We start from the raw sequence: 22,636 nt of genomic DNA on the forward strand, positions 1-22,636 counted from the left end.
AAATGATTTTTAAAAAAAATAGTAAAGTCATCATGCTCACATATATTTTTCTAAGAAAACAGATATGTTTTCCAAAACAAAATCCTTTAATGGGATGAGTGGCATTGTTTTACATTTTGTAAATCTCTTTCTTTTTACTTAATAGTAGACAGCTGGATTATCATATCTGCTTCTGCATTCAATGTGGTTAAACTGATGAAAATTTGATCTCACACAGATAAACAGTTGGAAAAAGAGCAGTGTTTTAATATGCTTTTAAGATAACTAAAGCTATATTTCTCTGATATTACATAAAAGTTTGACAAGTGACAGTTTCTTAAAGGTTAGCTGCAATATGGAACCTGAAACATATCAATTAACTTTTTATTTTCTGTTAAAAAAAATCTTCCTTGCAGTTGTAGTGGATCTTTAGCCATTGTGTGATTTTGTATCATTTGAAAAATGGTGGTTCACTGAGTTATGCAGATCTGCCAAAGGTTAACACATTTCACTATACAATATCAAAATACCATATGCATTAATATCACCACAGCCTCATCAAAAGCTGTAAAGCTCATAGTGGAAGAATTAAGTTTTACCAAATCCTGATTTTTACTTGATAGTGAAAGCTTTCTTTTATTGAAAGACTTTATTGGGATTTCCCTGACAGTCCAGTGGTTAAGACTCCACACTTCCATTGCAGGGGGCTCTTGTTTGATCCCTGGTCGGGAAACTAAGATCCTGCATACTGCACAATGCCACAAAAAAGAAAGGTTTTATTTTTTAGAGAAGTTTTAGGTTTCCAACAAAATTGAGAGGAAGGTACAAGAGATTTCTTATATGGCCCCTGACCTCACACATGCATAACTTATTTTTTTTCTTTTTAAAAAATTTTTACAAGGATGAACCTACACTGGCACATCTTTATCACCCAAAGTCCATAGTTTATGTTAGGGTTCACTAGATATTATGTGTTTTATGGCTTTGAACAAAGTATAATGACACATATCTATCAATGTAATATAATACAGAGTACTTTCACTCATCTAAAAACCCTCTATCCTCTGCCTATTCGTGTCTGCTCCTACCCCCGACTCTGACAACCACTGAATTTTTTTCACTGTCTCCATAGTTTTTCCTTTACCAGGACATCATCTAATTAGAATCATGTAGTAAGTAGCCCTTTCATATGGGCTTTTTTCACTTACTAATATGCATGTAAGTTTCCTCCATGTTTTTCCTGGCTTGATAGCTAATTTATTTTTAGTGCTGAATTAAATCCCATTGTCTGGCTGTATCACAACTTTTTATTCATTTCACCTACTAAGGGACATCTTGATTGCTTCTGAGTTTCAGCAGTTATGGAATAAAGCTTCTATAAACATCCTTGTGTGGGTTTTTGTATAGACATAAGTTTTCAGCTCCTGTAGGAAACTAGGAAGGAGTGTAATTGGTGGGTCATGTGGTAAGAGTGTGGTTAGTTTTGTAAGAAACCACCAAACTGTCTTCCCAACTGGCTGTACCATTTTGCATTCCCACCAGCAGTGTATGAGAATACCTGCTTCTCCACATCCTCATCAGCATTTGGTGGTGTTAGTTTTACAGATTTGGGGCATTCTAATAGCCAGAATAATTCTACAGTCCTTCTAATGGGTGTGTAGTGGTATCTCATTTTAATTTGTATTTCTTTTATGACATATAATATGAAAGATCTTTTCATATAATGTCTTTATTTAGGGGGCTTCCCCAATGGCTCAGCGGGTAAAGAATCTGCCTGCAATACTGGAGATCCAGGACACTCCAGGAGACCTGGGTTCGATCCCTGGTTTGGGAAGATCCCCTGGAGAAGGAAATGGCTACCCACTCCAGTATTCTTTTTTTTTCCCATTTATTTTTATTAGTTGGAGGCTAATTACTTTACAGTATTGTAGTGGTTTTTGCCATACGTTGACATGAATCAGCCATGGATTTACATGTGTTCCCCATCCTGATCCCCTCTCCCACCTCCCTCCCCATCCCATCCCTCTGGGTCTTCCCAGTACACCAGCCCTGAGCACTTGTCTCATGCATCCAACCTGGGCTGGTGATCTGTTTCACCCTTGATAGTATACTTGTTTCAGTGCTATTCTCTCAGAACATCCCACCCTGTATTCTTATCCAAAAAAAAAAAAATCCCACGGACAGAGAAGCCTGGCAGGCTACAGACCATGGGGTTGCAAAGAGTTGGACATGACTGAGCACATAAGCATGTTCATGTTCATTAGCTATTTTGTTATCAGTGATTTCCTATAGTGAGTGAAGAGAAATTCCCTTTCCTTGTATCCTGTGAAAGAGATTGTAGAGAATTGGCATAATTTCTTCTTTAAATATTTGGTAGAATTCACCAGTGAACCCATCTGGGCCTGGTTCTTTCTGCTTTGGAAAGATATTCATCACTGATTCAATTTCTTTACTAGGTGTAGTTCTAATCAGATCATCTAATTCTTGTGTAAATTTTGGCAGATCCTGTCTTTAAAGGAATTGGTCCATTTCATATAGGTTATCAAATTGGTGGGCATAGAGTTGTTCATAGTATTCCCTTATTTCCTTATAATTTATTTTCATTTCTGTTATTAGTAATCTGTGTCCTCTACTTTTTTCTTAGCCTGACCAGAGGATTATCAATTAAATCAATTTTTACAAAGAACCAGCTTTTGGTTTCATTGATCTTCTCTATTGATTTCCTGTTTTCAGTTTTATTGATTTCTGCTCTAAGTCATATTATTTCTTTTCTTCTGCTTACTTGAGATTTAATTTGCTTGTCCTATTCTAGTTTCTCAAGGTAGAAACTTATGATTTTAGAACTTGCTGATTTTTTAATTACATATTTAATGCTCTACATTTGACTCTGAGCACTACTTTCACTGCATCCCACAAATTTTGTTAAGTTGTACTTTCATCTTCTTTTAGTCTTCTTTGACCCAAATGTTATTTAGAAACATGTTATCTTATCTTCCAGTATTTTGGAATATTCCAGTTATGTTCCTGTTATTGATTTCCAGTTTTATTCTTTTGTGGTCAAAGAGCAGATATTATATGATTCCTTTTCTTTTAAACATTTTAAAATGTGTTTATAGCCTAGAATGTGGTCCATCTTAGTGAATGTTCCATGTGTATTTGAGAAGAATGTATATTCTGCTGTTGGTAGATGACATAGTCTATAGATGTCAATTATATCCAGTTGATTGATAGTGTTGTTAAGTTTCACTATGTCCTTACTGATTTTCTGCCTGCTGGGATTTGTTTATTTCTGAGAGAGGTGTGTTGAAGCCTCTAACTATGATAGTGGATTCATCTATTTTCCCTGGCAGTTCTATCAGTTTTTGCCTCATGTGGCTTAATGTTCTATTGTTATGTACATACATGTTAAGAATTGTTGGAGAATTGACCTCTCTATCACTGTGTAATGCCCTTTTTTATCCCTGATAAATTTTCTTACTTTGAAGTCTGCTCTATCTGAAATCAATATAGCTATTGCCTGCTATCTTTTGATTAGTGTTAGCATGGTACATTTTTCTCCACCCCTTTACTTTTAATCTATACAGGTTTTTATATTTAAAGTGGGTTTCTTGTAGACAACATATAGTTAGGTCATGTTTTTGATCTACCCTGAAAATTTCTGTCTTTTAGTTAATTCATATAGACCACTGACATTCAAAGTTAATATTTATGTATGTATTAATGTTTATTATCTTGGTCACCGTGTTTTCTATTTGCTACCCTTGTACATTGTTTTTGGTTTTGTCTTCCACTCTTCTCCTGCTTTTTGTAGTTTTAACTGAGCTTTTTATGCGACTCCATTATTTTTTCCTTTCTTAGTCTATCAATTTTAGTTCTTTTAAGCTTTTTTTATTGGTTGCCCTGGAGTTTGCAATATACATTTACAACTAATCCAAGCTCACATTCAAATAACACTATACAACTTTGCAGGTAGTGTGAATACCTTATAATAACAAAATAATCCCAATTCCTTCCTCCCATTTCTTGTATTATTGCTGTCATCCATTTCATTTATATATAAACATGTATATACCTTGAACAAACTGTTATCTGTTAGTTTAAGAGTAAGAAAAGAGATTTTGTTTTTATTTCATCTTCACTTATTCCTTTTTCAGTGCCCTTCTTTCTTCATAGAGATCCAAGTTTCTGAGCTATATTATTTTCCATCTCTCTAAAGAACTTCTTTTAACATTTCTTGCAAGGCAGGTCTACCAGCAACAAACTCTCTTAATTTTTGTTTGTCAGAGAAAGTTTTAATTTCTCCTTCACTTTTGAATGGTAATTTTTTAGATTACTCTCAACTTTCTAGATTGGTGATTTTTTTTCTCTCCACACTTTATTTTTACTCCACTCTCTTCTTGCTTGCATGGTTCCTAAGGAAATGTCAGCTATAATTATTATCTTTGTTTCTCTATAGGTAGGATATTTCCCCCATCCCAGATTTCTTTCAGGAATTTTTCTTCATCTTTGATTTTCTGTATTTTGAAAACTGTATGCCTAGGTGTGGGTTTCTTTTTTTGGGGGGTGGGGGCGCATTTATCCTGCTAGATGTTCTCCAAGCTTTCTGTATCTATGATTTGGCGTCTAACATTAATTTAGAGAAATTCTCAGTCATTACTATTTTAAATATTTCTTCTGTTCTTTCTTCTCCTTCTCATAGTCCCATTATGTATATGTTACACCTTTTGTAGTTTCCCACAGTTCTTAGATATTCTATTTTTTTGTCTCTTTTCTCTTTGCTCTTCTGTTTTAGAGCATTCTGTTGACATATCCTCCAGTTAGAGATTCTTTTCTCAGTTGTGTCCAATCTGCTAATAAGCCCATCAAAGGCATACTTCATTTCTGTTAGTAGTTTTCTGTTTAGTGTTTCTTTTTGGCTTGCTTAGAATTTCCATCTCTGTGCTTACATTGCCAATCTGTTCTTGGGTACTGTTTACTGTATCCATTATTAATAGGTCATAGTTGTTTTAAATTCCCAGTCTGATAATTCCTACATCTTGCTGTCTCTTTAATTTGTGCTTTTTGCCTTTTAGTATGCCTTGTAATTTTCTTCTTGATAGCTGGACATGATCTATTGGTTAAAAGGAACTGCTATAAATAGGCCTGTAATGATATGATAGTAAGGTGTAGGGAAGAGGAGGTAGTCTACACTCCTATATTTAGGTCTTAGTCTTTTAATGAGCCTAAGCCTCTGGAGCATAAACCTCCCAACTGTTTCTCAGTTTTTAAAATTCCACCTCCACTATTAGGTGGGACAGGATGGCTAGAGTGGGCTGGAGTTGGGTATTTCTCTTGCCCAGGTGAGTTAGGTTCTGAAAATACCCTATAGCATTAGGCTTTAGTTAATTGGTTTCTGCTGAGGGCAAGCTTTGTTGAGAAGAACAGAGTGCTCTGGTATATTTCAAAATGCTTTCTTTCCCCTTCTCCATGCTGGAAGCGTGAGGAATTTTTTTCTCAGACATTTACTATGGGAATCTGGTCAAACTCCTGAAGGTAAAATTCACATTGTTGGGGTGCCTTTATGACTAGGTACCTCTGGAGAGTTCAATTTTCAAAGTTGTCTTTGTTGAACCTCCAGCAGTTTGCCAGTTAGTTTTTTTTACCTACTCCAACCCTGGGTTCCCAAAGCAGTTTATGCTCCTAAGTCTGTGCTTCGTTAAGCCCTTACTCCCTGTATTTGTTATCTGTTTCTCTCATCTTGGTAGTAGTTTACCATCTCTCCTCTCCTCTCTCATAGATCTGGAAAGAGTTGAATTTTTAGTCTGTTTAGCTTCTTACTTGTCTTTTGGATGGAGTGGCAACTTCCAAACTCCTTACATGTGGAACTGGGAGCCCTGATAATGCAAATTTTATCATTGGTTACAAACTGTCCATTGTTTTCTTTAAAGTAACCAGCTTATTTTGTTCCTTTCCAAGGGTGAACATTTACTAAAATTTTTACTGTTTCTTCAAGTGCATTCTTAAGTGAAATTGGCCTTTTTAAAAACTGGAAGTGCTTATCAGTGGGAAGTACAGTGACTGCTATTAAGAGTTTGGTGCCTCTAACCAGACTCATGCTAAGCTGCCAGCAGTTTTACCTACTATATCTTGTGTATCATCAATGTAAATGCCCTCATAGTTTTTTTGAAGATAAATCATGAATTTCAACATTATTCAACACAGTATTTTCACACTGCTCATGTTTTTCCCCCAAATTCTCATAGATCTTCGATGATTAGTTATACTGGATGGATATAAGCAAAATAGCAAGTCCAGCTCATGACTGTAGATTTGTCCATTTGAAAGGCAAAAACTCAATTCTGTTGAGGAGGTATAACTCCATTTTTATGTTTGCAGCTAAATCTTTAATTTGGTGAGTTACCTTCTTTTATTGGAAGGTGGTGTGATTTTTTTTTCCTACTGAGTCTTCATCCCGTAGACATTGAGCAAATATCAACCCTACGGTGTTTATTCGTTTCTTCACCCCATGTGTACCTCTCCAGCTACTGCAATATAACAGCTTACCCTAAACTATGCTTCAGTTGTTTTTCCATTTCCATTTTGAAAAACTCTAACAAATCATTTTGACTTCTAAAGAGCTCATAACATCTTTTAAATATTTAACTCCTTTTTTGACTCCTTTTTCTTTAAACTGAATGATTTTCAAGATGACTACAACTTAGCTCACACTACAATCCTATTCTGAAATGTTGAAGCATACACAGTAAGATGAATTGTTAATGTATATAAGGTCAAAGGAATGAGGTTTTGTTGTATTTTTGTTTATAGTTAATCTTAATACTTTTTCAAAAAGTGTTTATTATTGCAAATAAGACTACAGACTGTAGTTACTTCCTGTGTTTTCACATAGACACAAAGCTTCTAGATTTTAAAATTAAATGATAATGAAGTTACAAAAATTATAGTAGGCATAACCTAAGTAGATAGCCAATGAGAGCTCTAAGGACTGAGAATAAATTCACCTCTGAAATAAAATATATTTGTGCCCTAAACCTGCTATCTAGACACACATATTCCAGAGCAATGATGTCATTATACAACTTGACGTCTCTGGAAAATTATCCAATATATTTGTGAGGGAATAATAGGGAAAAGACCAAGCTAAGTCTTAGTACTATTATGATAATAGATTTGACCTCTAAGACTTCCTGAGAGGGTCTCAGAGAACTGCTGTTATAGGAATGAATTTGTTGTTGTTCAGTCGCTCAGTCGTGTCTGACACTTTGCAACCCCATGGACTGTAGCATGTCAGGTTCCTCTGAATTGGAAGAGGTCAAAACTGGAGGTTGGGAGGCCAATTAAGAGGATGTTGGGCTCATCTATGTACTGGTGGTTTTCCAACTTGAAGTGTATCAAAATCCCCTGGAGGATGGCCAGACCCTACTCCCAGGGTTTTTGATTCAATAGGTTTAAGGTCAGGCCTAAAAATTTGCATTTGTAACGAGTTCCCAGGTGATACTGACCCTGCTTGTTTTGGAGCCACACTTTGATAACCACTGCCCAAGGACCTTGCTGCTCATCCCAGACCTCACCCCAGATATACTGTGTGTGTTCGAATCTAAATGTGTAGGATTCCCAGGTGATTTGTATACACATCCAAATTTGAGAAGCACTGCTCTAAGAGGCAGTTTCAGTTCAGTCGCTCAGTCGTGTCCGACTCTGACCCCATGGACTGCAGCATGCCAGGCTTCCCTGTCCATCACCAACTCCCAGAGCTTACTCACACTCATGTCCATTGAGTCAGTGATGGCATCCAACCATCTCATCCTCTGGCATCTCCTTCTCTTTCCCCTTCAATTTTTCCCAGCATCAGGGTCTTTCCCAATGAGTCAGTTCTTTGCATCCGGTGGCCAAAGTATTGGAGTTTCTTGAGGCAGTTTATGGTATCCTAAAAGCTGGATATGGAGAAAAGCCCACAAGTTTAAAAGTTATATGAGAGAAAAAAAATAAGACTCAGTGGCTGGACATATAGAAGTCAGGGAGAGGGAGAATTCACCAGAAATGCTTTCATTTCTTCTGGCTTGAGCAACTGAGTAGGTGATTATTCCTATTCGCTAGGTCAGAGAACACAAGCAGATGAGTACATTTGGAGGAGTGGTGTTTGAATTCAGTATTGAGTTTATTGACTGCATGGAGTTCTCTTTTAACCCCCACAATATTGGCCATATGTGATTAAACAATAAAGTCCTAGGCTCCTGGTGCTGGGAAGGGATTGGTATTACATAAAAAACTTTAGGCACACATGCAGGGTTCTATTTCTTCTCAGAATCCACTTATGGCAGTTATAAATTAGTAAAAAAAATGCAAGTCTCTTCCACAAAATGATTTTTAAAAACCTGTCTCGCCTCCTCACGGCATTCATTCCCATGGACACAAGTAAACAGGTTAGAGAGACAGAGTAACTGGCGAAGATCATGTACCACCCATCAATAATTGGAACCCTGAAGAACAGAAGGGGGTATTCCAGGTGTCTCAAGAGCAAAACAGATCAGACCGTGATGCATGAATGTGGGCAAACTCAGTATGGCTCCCTTTCAGAGTGGGGATCCAGTCTCACCAAACAGTTTCACTAGTTCCCCAAAGTCCCCCTTTTAAAGAACAACTCCAAATATTACTTACAGGTAGCTATGTACCTGACCAGCTGGGCCAGGATTCTAATTCAGAAAAAGGGTTGCCTAAGGTAAGCAGTTCTGCCTTATGGAGTGAATGAGTCAGTTTTCTGTCTGGATGTGGGAGACATTTCACTTTCATCCATTATTTTATTTGATCTGCACACTACTGCCAGGTACAGCAGGCATTATTATCTTCAGTTTTCAGATGAGGAAGCTGAGTTTGAAGGTGATTAAAGGACTGTAGTTCTAGAGTTATTGAAATGGTTAGGAGGATGCACTGGGACTGGAACCCAGGTCTCCTGACTCCGAATTGTGTGCTCTTTTCACTGTAAGTGCTATAGTTCAACTAAACAGCAGACTGATCTATAGGACATTAGTTCTGTTTTTTAAAATTGCAGCTTATTTAAAGAGCTGACCTGAATGAAATGTTCAAACAATGGCACCTGATTTTTTAAAATAGCTTGATTCAGAATACATTACAGATTATTAGTGAACTTTTATTTTAATGGTCAAGCAATTAATAAGGAGTCACAGCAAATCTGTGGGAGCATAAAATGCTCACATTGTCCCCAGTTCTGTTCATTATCCTCTGTACTCTCTATCCTGATCAATCAATAGTTAATTAATAATGATGTGCTTCCCGAAGTACAAGGTTATAAATTAATTTAATACTCATATGCATATATTCTGTAGGAAAAATGAGGGGAAACTGCCTGCCATGCCCATCTCATTGTAAGAAAATGTATGTAATGATTACAAGCATATAATAAGAATGGTTGGCCCAGCCAAATGTTTGTTCATTTCTGTTAATCAGTATTCATTTGAGCTACTTCCATGCAGTTCGTGGAAGCAGTGCAATCAGTTGAGTAGTGTGGCAGATTTAAATCAGTAATAAAAGCCCTGGGGAAATTAACAAGACAAAACATTAACCACAGACTAAACATTAACATATATTAGCATTTTTATTATACCTGTAGAATTGTTAAATGGGCATGGTTGCTACTGTTTAAAAGTTTATGTTGTATATCACATAATTTCAATGTATATTTTGTTTGAAAACTTTTAAGATTTAATTAAGTGGAATTGAACAATGATATGATAGACAATTGAACAAAATGAACTGAAGTTCATTCTTTTAGTTTAACTGGAAACTTTCAGCCTTTCCACACTACCCTCTCCCCAACCCCAAGGTTCCCTAAAACAAAGGCCACACATAATATTCCACCAGAGCGGACTGCAGGGTCAGAATCAATATTAAATTGTATAACCATATAGGATATTTTATTTTTAATTCTTCAGAATTCTGCTACATCCATCAACAATGCAAGACTAAATTTATACGAATTATTTAGCAAGTTCTCAGAGAAACTCTCCTTGGGACCACAGTCAGCAGCTGGATTCTAGCAGAATAGTTATTCTGTCATTAAATAAAACTGAAAAGGTCCCCTAGAGGTCCTCAAGTCTTGGTGGCCTCAGGCACAGCTCTTGAGAGGAAAGAAGCTGTACTGCTCACTGAGGGCAAGTCAGTGGGATATCCATCTTCCCAATTAGAAGCGGTCAGATTGCTGAGGGCAGTATGTGTCGTCCCTGGCTCAGCTTCCGCCACTGACTCAGTGAAGGGAACTTTTCTCTTTTAACTTCTGCTTCTTCCTCTCCTTCCTCCTCTTCCCCCGTCCCTCCTGCTCTTCCTTCTGTTATGGACCATATAAGTTAAAGCGTGCATGTGCACACACACACACACACACACACACACAAGTTAAAGCGTGCATGTGCACGCACACACACACACACACACACACACACAAGTTAAAGCGTGCATGTGCACACACACACACACACACACACACACACACACACACACACACACACACACACACACACACACACACACACACACACACACACACACACACACACACACACACACACACACACACACACACACACACACACACACACACACACACCCGCCACCCCTCCTTAGCTGCTTTTTGAAAAAGAGAATGTAAAGTCATACATTTGATGTTTAAATCGAGAGCAGTTAGCGCTAGTTAAGGGTAGGGGAGAGTCCGAGATACTCATTAATGTAGGCCATTATAGTTAAAAGCTTAAACCTCTTGAATTCTTGTAGCCATAGGATTAACCTGGAATTTCCATTTGGGGAGAAACTGTAAGGGATATACTCATGCCAGATACCAGAGCAGACCTGGGTTAAATTGTAGAAATTACAAAAGATTTTGTAGCCAATCCAAGAATCTGCCTTTAGGAGGCAGGGTCCAGGGATATCCTGCAGGCAGTAAGTGGCAGGCTAGACCTACTTGAGAACCACCTTCCCACATCCAACAGAACTTGACATTCAGTGCTTTGGTATGGTTATGAAATGAATCTTGTCTGGCAGGTCAAAGAGTTCAAATCATTCCATGAGCCATACTTTCTGAAACTTTGCTTTAAATTGGGTATCACTTTTCTATTGATCTTTAAAAACGAGCCCTTCCTTGAAGTACAGTTTTAGAGGTTTCATAACCATTATCTTTCTGCAGTTATGGGTGGGATGTCCACATGACTATAGAACCAGACCATACCAAGCCTCAGAGTCGATCCTCTTGATAGAAATCCATGGCATAGGGGGAAGAAGCAAAAACAGAAACATAAGTTTTAAAGTCAAGCAGATCTGGGTTCTAGTCCCCAGCTCTGCCATTTACTAGGAATTTGATTCTGTTTTAGTTCCTTAAATTTTGTGAGCCTCGGTTTCCTTATCTCTAAGATAGGGTCAATAATACCTATACTATATGCCTCAGAGCACTGTGGTAGGATGCGCTGGATAGACTAGAGAATGGATGGAGAGGTTTTCTGTGAAGCACCAGGCTGGAGTGAGATACTATGTTACAAATGCAAGGCATTGGGATTGATGAGAAGCTTACAACAGAGACTCTCTTTCTCTGCTCAGCTGTCTGGAGGGAAAGATCAAGTCTGAGTTTTTTGTCACCTGAGAGTTCCTAGAACCAACAATGAATGGGAGCCTGAGAATGAATTTAATCAGTAGAGTATCTGCATTTCTTGACATGTTGATTATGGGGTGTATGTGTGAATTGCATCAAACTCAAATGCTTGGCATAGTTTCAAAATCTTCGGTAAAGTACTCTACTGGGAAAGGAATCCCCACCTTTTCAAAGGAGCCTAGAATAAAATGTGGCACTTCAAATACCACATCTTCCTCTTTTGAGACTAGAGTAACAGGTGGATTGAAACTATCGGAGGTCAAAAGGAAGTCCTTCTCTCAGTGACAGGTAGAAGTGGGGTTGTAGGCCACACTTCCTGATGCCCAGTCTCCTGGGCTCTTACTTACAAATACCTTGCTGGGCCCAGCAGTGTATTTTCTTCATGTATGTGCAAAGCCAGTGCTTCTGGACTCTGGTTAGAGGGAAAGATCAAGTTTGAGTTTTTTGTCACCTGAGTGTTCCTAGAACCAACAATGACCTGCTGGCCTGGATATGGTCAGAGGCCCTGGCTTCTTCTAACACTTTGGGTCTTATAACACTTCAGAGCACTATTGCTTTCCCTGCCACAGGTTCTGGCACATAAATAAAGGCACCATTAGGAATCACAGTTCATGGAGAACAAAAAGGTTTTATATTCCTGGGCTACTGATAGAGACACCTTCGTATCCAATAAATTCACTCCAAGTAGATTTAAAGGTAGTGGTATCCTTGACTAGGTACATTAGTCAGTGAGAAGCAATTGGACTGCACTTTTTATTTAAGAGTCTAAAACTCCTGGGCAGGATACTGATTTCTCAAATGCCACTTGGGAGGCTGACTTCTTTAGCAAGTGCAGCTAGAGAGTAAGAGCCAGGTCTCTCAGCATAGCCTGAGGTTTCCCAAGTAGGAAGCTGAAAGGACCTCTTTAATGTGAATACTGCATCTCTTTGTAAATTATGTTTTCTTTTTATGTCTACTTCTCAAAATAAGCTCATAATATTCACCTACAGCTCACACAGTGTGGAGGAGAAAGATGTGGAGAGAAGGGCCCAAAGGGGGGTCTACATTTGACAAATGCTTTGTATATGAGAAGAATTTGCTTCATGGTAGATTTGTGGAAGAAAATACAGCCTGTCTGATAAGATGTGGCAGATTTCAGATGGGGTAGTGGGGGTGTTGGCAGGATACCATTGTTTGCCCCTTACCCCACACAGAGCCTTGGGAAGTCGGCTTGATAATGCCACATTGGGTGGCTTGGGAAGAAAGGTCAGACTGCAGGCTTATTACATTCTCATTTGTTCTTAACCTTCCTACTTTTGCTTCAGCTGTCCCCCTTTCCAGTAGATTGGGAGGGACTCAAAACTTTAAAGTCTTGCTGAGGTCCAATTAGTATTCACTGATACAAAGGGCAGACTTTCAATGGCGAGGGAGATTTCACAGCTGTGGGTTGCAAGTAGGCAAGTTACTGTGCAAGATGTGTGAAAGATTTTGATTTTGGTGCTGGATTTGAAACAGGTGTCGATGAAGAAAGTGTGTCCTGTGCTCCTGAATGTGCTGATTAGAATACTTGGATCTCTATGAAATAAACTCTAACATTGATATGTGTTCACAGAGTCATAAACATATTTATGGAAGGAAAATCAAGATTTTGTTCCATGAACGTTCATCTGCAATTTAACAAAGAAATGCCTATGTGTCTAAGGACGTAATTTTATGATGCGTAGTCTGCCCTCAGTTATTTGTGGCTGCATTATGTAAGTTATTAGAACTTAACTCCCCAGTACAGCCAGGCAGCCCCTACCTAAAGTACCCTACCAGACTGCCACCAAATGGGGCGAATTCAGAGAATACAGACTCTTCATTTGAAGTTAATTAGCCCAAGTCAAATGGCATTACATAAACACATCTGAAAAATTCAGTATCATACATTCCAAAGCCAAATGGAATGTTTTAAAATGTCAGCAACTTTTGTTTTATTCTCATTAAGATAAACTATTGAGAAAAGGTAGTCTGAATATCATACTATATAGGCGCTATCTTTCATAAACGGAGGTGATATTACTGCGATTCTAGATTTTTTTATACTTCAAAAATTTGTTTATCAGAAAAAGAGACACAGAAATACAGAATAGACTATTGAACTCTGTGGGAGAATGTGAGGGTGGGATATTTCAAAAGAACAGCATGTATACTATCTCTGGTGAAACAGATCACCAGCCCAGGTGGGATGCATGAGACAAGTGCTCGGGCCTGGTGCACTGGGAAGACCCAGAGGAATCGGGTGGAGAGGGAGGTGGGAGGGGGAATCGGGATGGGGAATACGTGTAAATCTATGGCTGATTCATATCAATGTATGACAAAACCCACTGAAATGTTGTGAAGTAATTAGCCTCCAACTAATAAAAAATTTAAAAAAAAATTTGTTTATATATGGATAGCTTTCCAAAGCTATTCCAACTACATGTTATTTGTCCCTTTATTAAGAGGTTGATAATTTAGTGAATATGATCAGGACCGTCTTCAGAAATCCAAAAGCATCGGCATTAGCTTTGAAGTCAGACATGTGGGTTCCAAGTCAGGCAGTGAATCCACTGCCTGTTTGTCTCAGGCAAGTCACATAACCTTTCTGAACCTCAATTTCCTCAGCTATAAAATGGGAAGTCTGAATCTGATTATGAATTGAAAAGCTCTTTGCCACGCTAGTGGTGAAGAGCTCACCTGCCAATGCAAGAGATGTAAAGAGACGTGGGTTCAATCCCTGGGTCAGGAAGATCCCCTGGAGAAGGAAATGATACCCCACTCCAGTATTCTTGCCTGGAGAATCCCCTGGACAGAGGCGCCTCATGGGCTACAGTCCATAGGGTCGCAAAGATCTGGACACGACTGAAGCGACTTAGCACGCAGTGAGTTGCCTTATTAAAATAACACACAAGGAAACGAAGCATAGCGTCTGGCACAAAGGGAAACATATGTTAACATTCATACTTACTTATATAGGAGTTTATTCAGGCTTTTGACTGAAAGTGAACAAATAACAAATCTACAGATATTTTCACCAAATAAATCATTTAGATTTGAGATAAGAAAGCTGATGCCATTTTTATCATTGCTATGAGTGTAATAGCACTAAGCTTTAAATTTGAATGCTGTTCACCTGAAATTTATATAATTTTAAAAAGAGTTAGCAGAATGCTCAGAAGAATCAGATCACTTTGTGTGAAGGAGGTTACTCTCCTATTAACAGACTGCTCTGTACATCTCCCACACACCCCCTCATTTCCTACACCAAGCCTTCCTCAACTTGGCAGTTTCCATTTGTGCACTTCCTAGGGGTAAATACCAACTGCCATTGAAAGGTATCAGTAGCATAAGTCCTGTGTAGACGGTCCTTTCTAACGTGGGCTTCACTATAGAAATAAGGCATTTTCATCTTAGGAAATCTGTGAATAGACTGTGCTCAAAGTGCCCCCACCAGTCTTCAGCCTTCCTTTCCACAGATGGTTCTTTGCCTTAAAAGCGTATCACCTTTTTTGACTCCAGTAATAGCTTCGTTCTGCTCTTTAAAAAGAAATTGGGGAAGAAATTGAAGTGCTTTTCAGAATTTGTTTCTACTATCATATCTGTGAAAGTATCATATAATTATATTGCATTTCTTTTTTCAGATTGGCAAGTTATGTGCCCATTCTCAACAACGTCAATATAGATCTGCTTATTATCCTGAAGATCTATTTATTGACAAGAAGGTATTAAAAGTTGCTCGTGTAGAACGTGAAGAAACCTTATCCAGCCGAAGAAGGTGAGAGGGTTTTTTTTTTTTCTTCTCTATTTCAGCATACAATTAGCAATTGTGTTTTAAGGTCAAAACCCACTGGAGTGAAGCTTCTTAAATACATGTTATTTAGTTCTTCTGAGTAGAGCATTCAATTAATTAAATTCTATCCTCTGTTAATGTTAAAAGAAAAAAGATATTGTATTATATCCAAACCATATTTAAATGTAAATTTACCATATGTAAATATCCAGTACAGCAACACGGAGTGGAATAGATTTCTCCAGATCTTTACTGATTAAACAAAACCTTTTTTATTTATGATCTGGTCTCACAATTCCATGGCTTGGTTTGTGTCTTTCCCAATTACTGACATTGAGTCTGCTGTGAGTTCACCAAAGAGAAACTGGCAAGACATTCTGATTTGTACACACAGTGTGCACTCTACACACTCTTAAGAATGATAAAATAAAGGATTTGGTTTCAGTTCCTTAAGACAGCAGTTGAGGGACCAAATTAAAGTTTCTTATTCTCTTCATTCCTCCCTCCCCCATCCATATTCCCTCTTTCCCTATTCTAGTTTCATGCTTACCAATAAAGGGTAGAAACTGGATTGGGAAGTTCAGTGCAAATCTTGAAGAATTGATTTCCCCAAAAGGACTGCACCAGTAGCCAACCCTTTGCCACTGGCTCAGGAATAACTAGACATGAGTTTAGCCTTGTGATGACTTTGAGAGGATTGAGAGAGATTGGCCTAGGGATGGAAAATTAAGAGATGAAATAAGTAACAGTCTCAGATTTGGGCTAAATTATTTCTTTCATACCCATTTACTACAGGAGATTTTGAAATGGCAACTCTTAAGCATATATGACACAGTTTAGAGTGAGAGAGGGCGGTAAGGCCACTTGAGAGACAGTCCTCCAAAGCATTTCAGGAAGTCCCATTTTCTTTGTTGACTTCCAACCTAATACATTTCTAGTTTCCCTAGAGCAGCAGTTTTGAAGTGTGATTTGAAAACTCAGGGAGTCCCAGAAACTCTTTCAGAGGTGTGTAAGATCTTCCTTTTACTAACTTCGTATCTGTGTGAAGCTGGTTTTTATTCATACACTTCAACCAAAATAATATATGGTAACACAATAAATACAGAAGCCAATGCAGAAATTGAGCTGTCTCCTGTTCAGCCAGGCAGTGAAGATATTTTGCAAAACCACAAAACCTTTACTGCTTTTCACACTTTTTTCATTAAAATGATATTTATGCTAACATATCAAGACTCATTGTTGTTGGTTTAAAATTAATAATAAATTAATTAAAATTTTTTTCCTGAGTTTTAATTTCTAAAACAGTAGATGTCACTAAATATACATCGTGTAAACAAAAGCTCTTCGGGGTCCTCAATAATTCTTTTTTTTTTTTTTTGCATCCCCCCTCCCCCTCAATAATTCTTAAGAACCTTTTGGGTTGTGTTGGTTATCTAGGGCTATATAATAAAAAGTGACAACAAAACATAGTTATTTAAAACAACAAACATTTATTATCTCCCAGTTTCTGTCAGGACTTTGCGGGCAGCTTAGCTGGGTGCTCCTTAGTCTCAAAGAAATTTCGGTCAAGGTGTTACCTGGAGCTGCAGTCTGCTGACAGGTGAGGGGAAGCAGGAGGGTCCACCTCCAAGGGGACTCATTTACACGTGGAACAAGTTAGTTGATTGGAAGGAGGCCTCCATTTCTTACCACATGGACCTTCTGAGTGTCCTTACAACACGGCTGCTGACTTCCCCAGAATAAGTGAGCCCTGGAAGAGAGCAAGGAGAAAGCTGCAATATTTCTTACAACCTAGTCTCAGAAGTGATATACTGTCATTTCTGATGTATTTGATTTGTTAGAAACAAGTCACCTGTTCTTGTCCACATTCAAGGGGAGGGAAATTGAGCTCCACCTCTTGAATAGAGGAGTGTCAAAGATTTTGTGGACATATTTTTTATTTTGTCAGTGCCACAAGGCATGCAGGATCTTAATTCCCCAACCAGGGATCAAACCTGCACTCCCTGCAGTGGAAGTGTGGAGTCCTAATCACTGGACCACTAAGAAAGTCCTTGGACATATTTAAAACCATCTCAGGGGTCCTGGCACCAGAGTACTCAGAACCTTTTCAACATAGCAAAGGGGTTCTTTGGGAAATTTTTGTCTTTCTGGGAAGACGAAATTAAGGCATTTCTCAAGGCCCTTTTTAGCTTCTGTCTGTCCCCTGTCCATTGTTCTCCATTGCTTTCACTCTGCCCAAACCACCTGAGAAATTAACATTACTTGTTGATCTTTAACTAGCGGAAATCTCTTGCATATTGCACTGAAATGAGGAATTTATATAATATTATGTATTATTTATAAATAAAAAATGAAACAGAAATTGTAATATGTTTGTTTTCATTATATTAATTTTTATTTACAGCATAATATAAATTAAATTTATAGTACTGTGTATATATATATGTGTGTGTTTGTATGTGCATGTATGTGTATATATATTTTTTTATTCTTGCTGCTGCTGTTCAATTCAGCAGAAATTTGGGAAACACCTATTGTGTGCCAGAATGTACATTGGGCACTGAAAGTCAAAACATAGTTTCTGCTCTCCCAAGTCAGTCTAATGTGGAAATAGACTTAAGTACAAATAATTTCAAACCAGTTTTATAAGTGCCAAAGAATGTGCAGAGTCTATGGAGGCAGCCAACAGGGGAGGGGAGAGCTGTGCCCAGGTAGAGTGGAGGCTTCATGGGAGATGTGGTATAATATTAATTTGTAACAGAATCACATGTAAAGCTTTTTCAAAATAGCACACTATGCCAGTCACATTTTGAGTTTACCCCGTCAGCCTAAACACACTTATAAGTAAATAGGAGGTTTATTACGATCCTGCTGCCTTCTCTCTTGGGCTCTGTGAGATCTATTCCCTTTTGCCTCATTGGGGAGAGCTCTATGGGTGTTGATTCCTCCAGGGAAAAGAAAAAAATTGGTAAATGAGTTCCTGGCTGAGCATCCAGATTTGGCACTTTGTTTAGACTCATTTTTGACTTTGTTGCTAACCCCCAAAGAAAAGAAAGGGTAGTGAGAAAAATGGCAAAACCTGTAGATTTGAGTTAAGTTGCAGTCAGGTAGGACTCCTTGGGTGTTGGAAACATGAGTTCACCCCATAATGCTTCTTATCTTTTTTGCAAACTGAAGCAAAACTGAGATGGAGCCCTTCTTTCTGAATTCTCTGCCGGAATAAGAAAAGAAAACAATAGGAGAGTGTCTGATTGCATTTAACTCTCTCAAATAGGCATTGTAAGCCCTCTTAGGGAGAGCGCAGAATTGAGGGTTAAGATGCTCTCTTGCTAAATGCACTGCCCCCCTCCCTGCAATCTGATGTTATTAAGAGGGCTTGTTTGGGCAGAGTGGTAGTACCTTTGTAAATTTCTCTGTATGTAAATTTCTCTGCACAGCATTTCACACTGTCCAAAAAAATATATGTGCCTCCAGCACCGCTCACACCCATGCTCCACAGCCATCCTCTGTGGTTGAAAATCTGATAATTGGAAAGGAACCCTATCGTAGCTTTCAGTCTGTGGAGGTTGTAAGCAAGCTGTCTGAATCTGATTATGAGTTGAAAAGCTCCATTGCCTTATTAAAATAAAAACACACAAAGAAATGCAGGCTTCCTTTGGTAGCATTCAGAAATCATCTGTTTGTTTTGTCTGCCCCCAACTGGGTAGTTTGCAACACACAACTAATCTTAGAAATTGCTTAGTTCAATTTAAAGGCAATTTGATAACCCAACTGGTGGTCTAAGTATGGGACTCGGCAATCCTTGCAGACACAAATATTGAAAATATCTGTCATCGGATTTCAACCAGTTAGGATAGGACAAGATGTACAAGTAGGACAATCAGAATAAAAGAAATGATATTTTCACAGCCCTTTCTAACTCGAATATTTTCAGCACATCTCAGATGTCAGCCTGTCCCTCCTTTGCTCTATCGAATGTCTCTTTTACCACATCCCCTGTGATACTGCTTACCTTGTCATTTGCATATCCCCCCAAAGTTTGGTATTTTATGATCTGAGCACTATCTCTCCCTTTTCCAAACACAAAATCTGTAGTTGAATATAGTCCACTCAGCATCTACATACCAAGCTTCTGGCCCAAATGCTAACCTGTGAGAAAGTCACACCCTCCTGAAATTACATCTATGTATTCCAGCCTTCCTCGTCCTGCACTCCCCCTCCTCCCTTTCCTCTCTGACTTGGTCTAAAGGGGCAATGGATTAGGTGACACTAGTAAATGACCTAGAAAGGAAAGAACAAAAGCTGATCTCAGCTCCCTGGTCCAAAATCAATGCTTACTCCCACTGCCTCTCAGATTGCTGCTCTGGTTTGACTGGACAGCTTTGTAAGCTCAGTGGTGCCTTCCACCCTCTGAACAAAACAACAAAACATGTCTTGAATGAATCAATGAGTTTTAGGTCTGGTACAAGTCATTCTGCCCTAAATAGGACTCTGCTGCTTTCAACGTTTGTCAACACCATCTATGTTGGTATAAGGATTAGGCTCTGATAAATAGGAGGAGCTCCTAGCCTAGTTAGGGAGACAGAGACACACAATTTTGATACATTGGTGGGTGAGTACCCAAACAGAGCTATGTACAAAAGAATGGCAGCATCATAGATGAGAATGTTAGCAGCTCTCTTGTGAAAAGGTAACTCTTAAGGTGGACCTTGAAGGAAGAACAGAAATTCTACAAATGAAAGAAGGAGAAGAGTGTATTCCAGGCAAAGGAAACAGTATGAGAAAAACTCTGGGCTAGTTTTTGGAATGGTAGAAAATGATAGTTTAGGGTCAGACTGTGAAAGGTTCTCTGCAGCAGAATTAAGCACGATTCTGCATCATTCCAATGATAATTATTTTAGTTTACATACTTTTTTGTGTTCTCAATTTTTTGAGCTCATATTATTTTATATTAAGAAAAAAAATCCTTAATGATAAAGGAGAAAAGTTCAAGATCTGTATCTGGGGATGAAAGGCTGTTTTTACTTGCAGTGGTTTCCAATTAGTGCTGCTTTGATGCCTGGCCCAAGCAAATCATTGCAAGAAAGCTGAGGGAATCCCCTCCCCCACAACACAAGAAGGGGACGTTCCTCTTGAGGATGGTGGGAGACCCCAGGGAAGATCACGTGTGCCCAGCTGCAATATTTCAAAATAGTTCGTGCATGCAAAGGGGCCCTCTCCTTTAGTTCCACATTTAACACATTGAAGAGACTCTTTTTCCTGAGTAGACTGCTGTGAGCAAGCATTGGGTTTGTCCCAAGCGAGAGCCTATGGCTCCACTATTTATATGTCAAATGATATGTTTGACATGTATGGTTAGAATAAAGTGGAATTGGAATCAAAGAACATTCCCTTCAGTTAAATTGTTTTTCCCATTCTAGGCAACTAATTGTCCAAATTTTTTCTTTTTTTTTAACCAGAGACAATTCAGTTGAGCAGACTGCCTTATTTCATGAGTGTAGATTTTTTTGTTGTCTGTCATGGGCTACTGGCACAAAGAAAAGAAATCTGAACTGAATCATACATGGGTAATTAATATGTCAATTTTGTTTTAGGTATCTTTCTTTAAAGAAATAAAATATTCAGCTCATCTCCTTCTAAATTTACTAGTATAAGCAGGGAGACAGAAAGTTATTTAAGAAAAGGTAAAAGTAAAATATACTTAGTTCCTATGCCAGAACAGGTGTAGGAAGGAGTGACAAAGAAGAGGAGAAATAGATGCCCAGTAAACCCAGCAGGCAGTAAACTGCTTCTGTCCTACTCTACTACTTTGGGGGCTGTGGTGTCATCAACTCTCCATCAGTTTAGAAAGTCTTCTATCCTGAAAAATATAAAGTCTGGCTTTCTTTTAAAAAATCAAAGTTTCTTTGGAAACCAAGGTTTATTTTCTCAGTCTTTTGGAAGGTTTTGCATGAAGGCCTGCCCTGCACCGAAACACTGTATGTGGGGACTCAGAAGCATTGGCCAGTTTTCTAGATGTGCTAGAGCCCTGCTCCTTGTTCTTATCGAGCGGCTACTGCCTCATCCCACAGGTCCTGGGAGTTACTTGAGAACAAGCATTTATTTCATTATTTTGATGTTCTTTGTATATCAAACGCACCCTGGATTCTTGGTGGATTCCAATGGGGGTAATATACACTGAGAACCAAAAAGAACTCAGTGGATAGCCTATCAAGAAGAATAGGTTTTAGAGAAATAAAAGTAAAACTTTTCTGGAGAGGAAAGTCTAGAAAGGAAATACATCCAAATATTAACAGTGATTATCTCTGGCTGGTAGGACTATGAATAAGAGATTTTTTTTCCCTTCTACATTTCCATGTTCTATAATATTAGCAGTGATTATCTCTAGCTGGTAGGACTATAAATAAGAGATTTTTTTCCTTTCTGCATTTCTATATTCTATAAATTCTCAATAGTGAACATGTATTTCTTTTATAATGAGAAAAAAGCAGCAGACTTCATTTTCTAAGATGGGAAGAAATAGATTTTAACCACTCTTTGCAGCTCTTACAAATTTCTTTTCTCATGCCTCACCCTTATCTTTTTTTCAAGTCCATCCAAACTGGCTCTTTCCCAGCTCTCCTGACTCTCTCTTTCCACTATTTCAAGGAGTATCTCTCTCTTATAGACAAGCCCTCTCTTTCTCTAAGACATATTTCACCTAGTAGCTTTTCTGGAGTTATATCTCAATAACAGCTTTATTGAGATATAATCCACACACCATACAATTCATCCATTTAAAGTATATAATTCAGCTGTTTTTACTATATTCACAGAGTTGTACAATCCTCACCACAATCAATTTTAGAACATTTTCGTCACCTTCAGAAGAAATCCCATACCCTTTAGCTATTGTTCCCCAACCCTCATCTGCCCCAGCCCAAAGTAACCACTGATCTACCTTATGTCTCTCTACATTTACCTATTCTGGACATTTCACATTAATGGAATCATATATTATGTGGTCTTTCATGACTGGTTTCATTCACTTAGCATAATGTTCTCAAGGTACACATCTGTTATAGAATGTAGGAATACTTTTTTCATTTTAAGACTGAATAATATTCCATCATATAGAATATGTAATTGTTTTATCTATTTATCAGTTGATGCACATCTGTCTTGTTCTGCCTTTTGCTCTTGTTAATAGTACTGCTATGAGCAGGTGTATACATGTA

At 38.2% G+C, this 22,636-nt stretch overlaps 1 protein-coding gene across 1 annotated transcript in view; it reads left to right on the forward strand.

Moving 5' to 3' along the window:
- The window catches only part of GPC3 (glypican 3), a 439,290-nt gene that overhangs the window by 266,658 nt on the left and 149,996 nt on the right, over nt 1-22,636 (forward strand). The window contains exon 4 of the mRNA XM_043459569.1: nt 15,271-15,404. Coding sequence (XP_043315504.1) covers nt 15,271-15,404 — 134 coding nt within the window. The remainder of the gene's footprint in view (nt 1-15,270; nt 15,405-22,636) is intronic.

This window comes from Cervus canadensis, chromosome X, assembly GCF_019320065.1.
Source record: "Cervus canadensis isolate Bull #8, Minnesota chromosome X, ASM1932006v1, whole genome shotgun sequence".
Classification (NCBI taxonomy): Eukaryota; Metazoa; Chordata; class Mammalia; order Artiodactyla; family Cervidae; genus Cervus; species Cervus canadensis.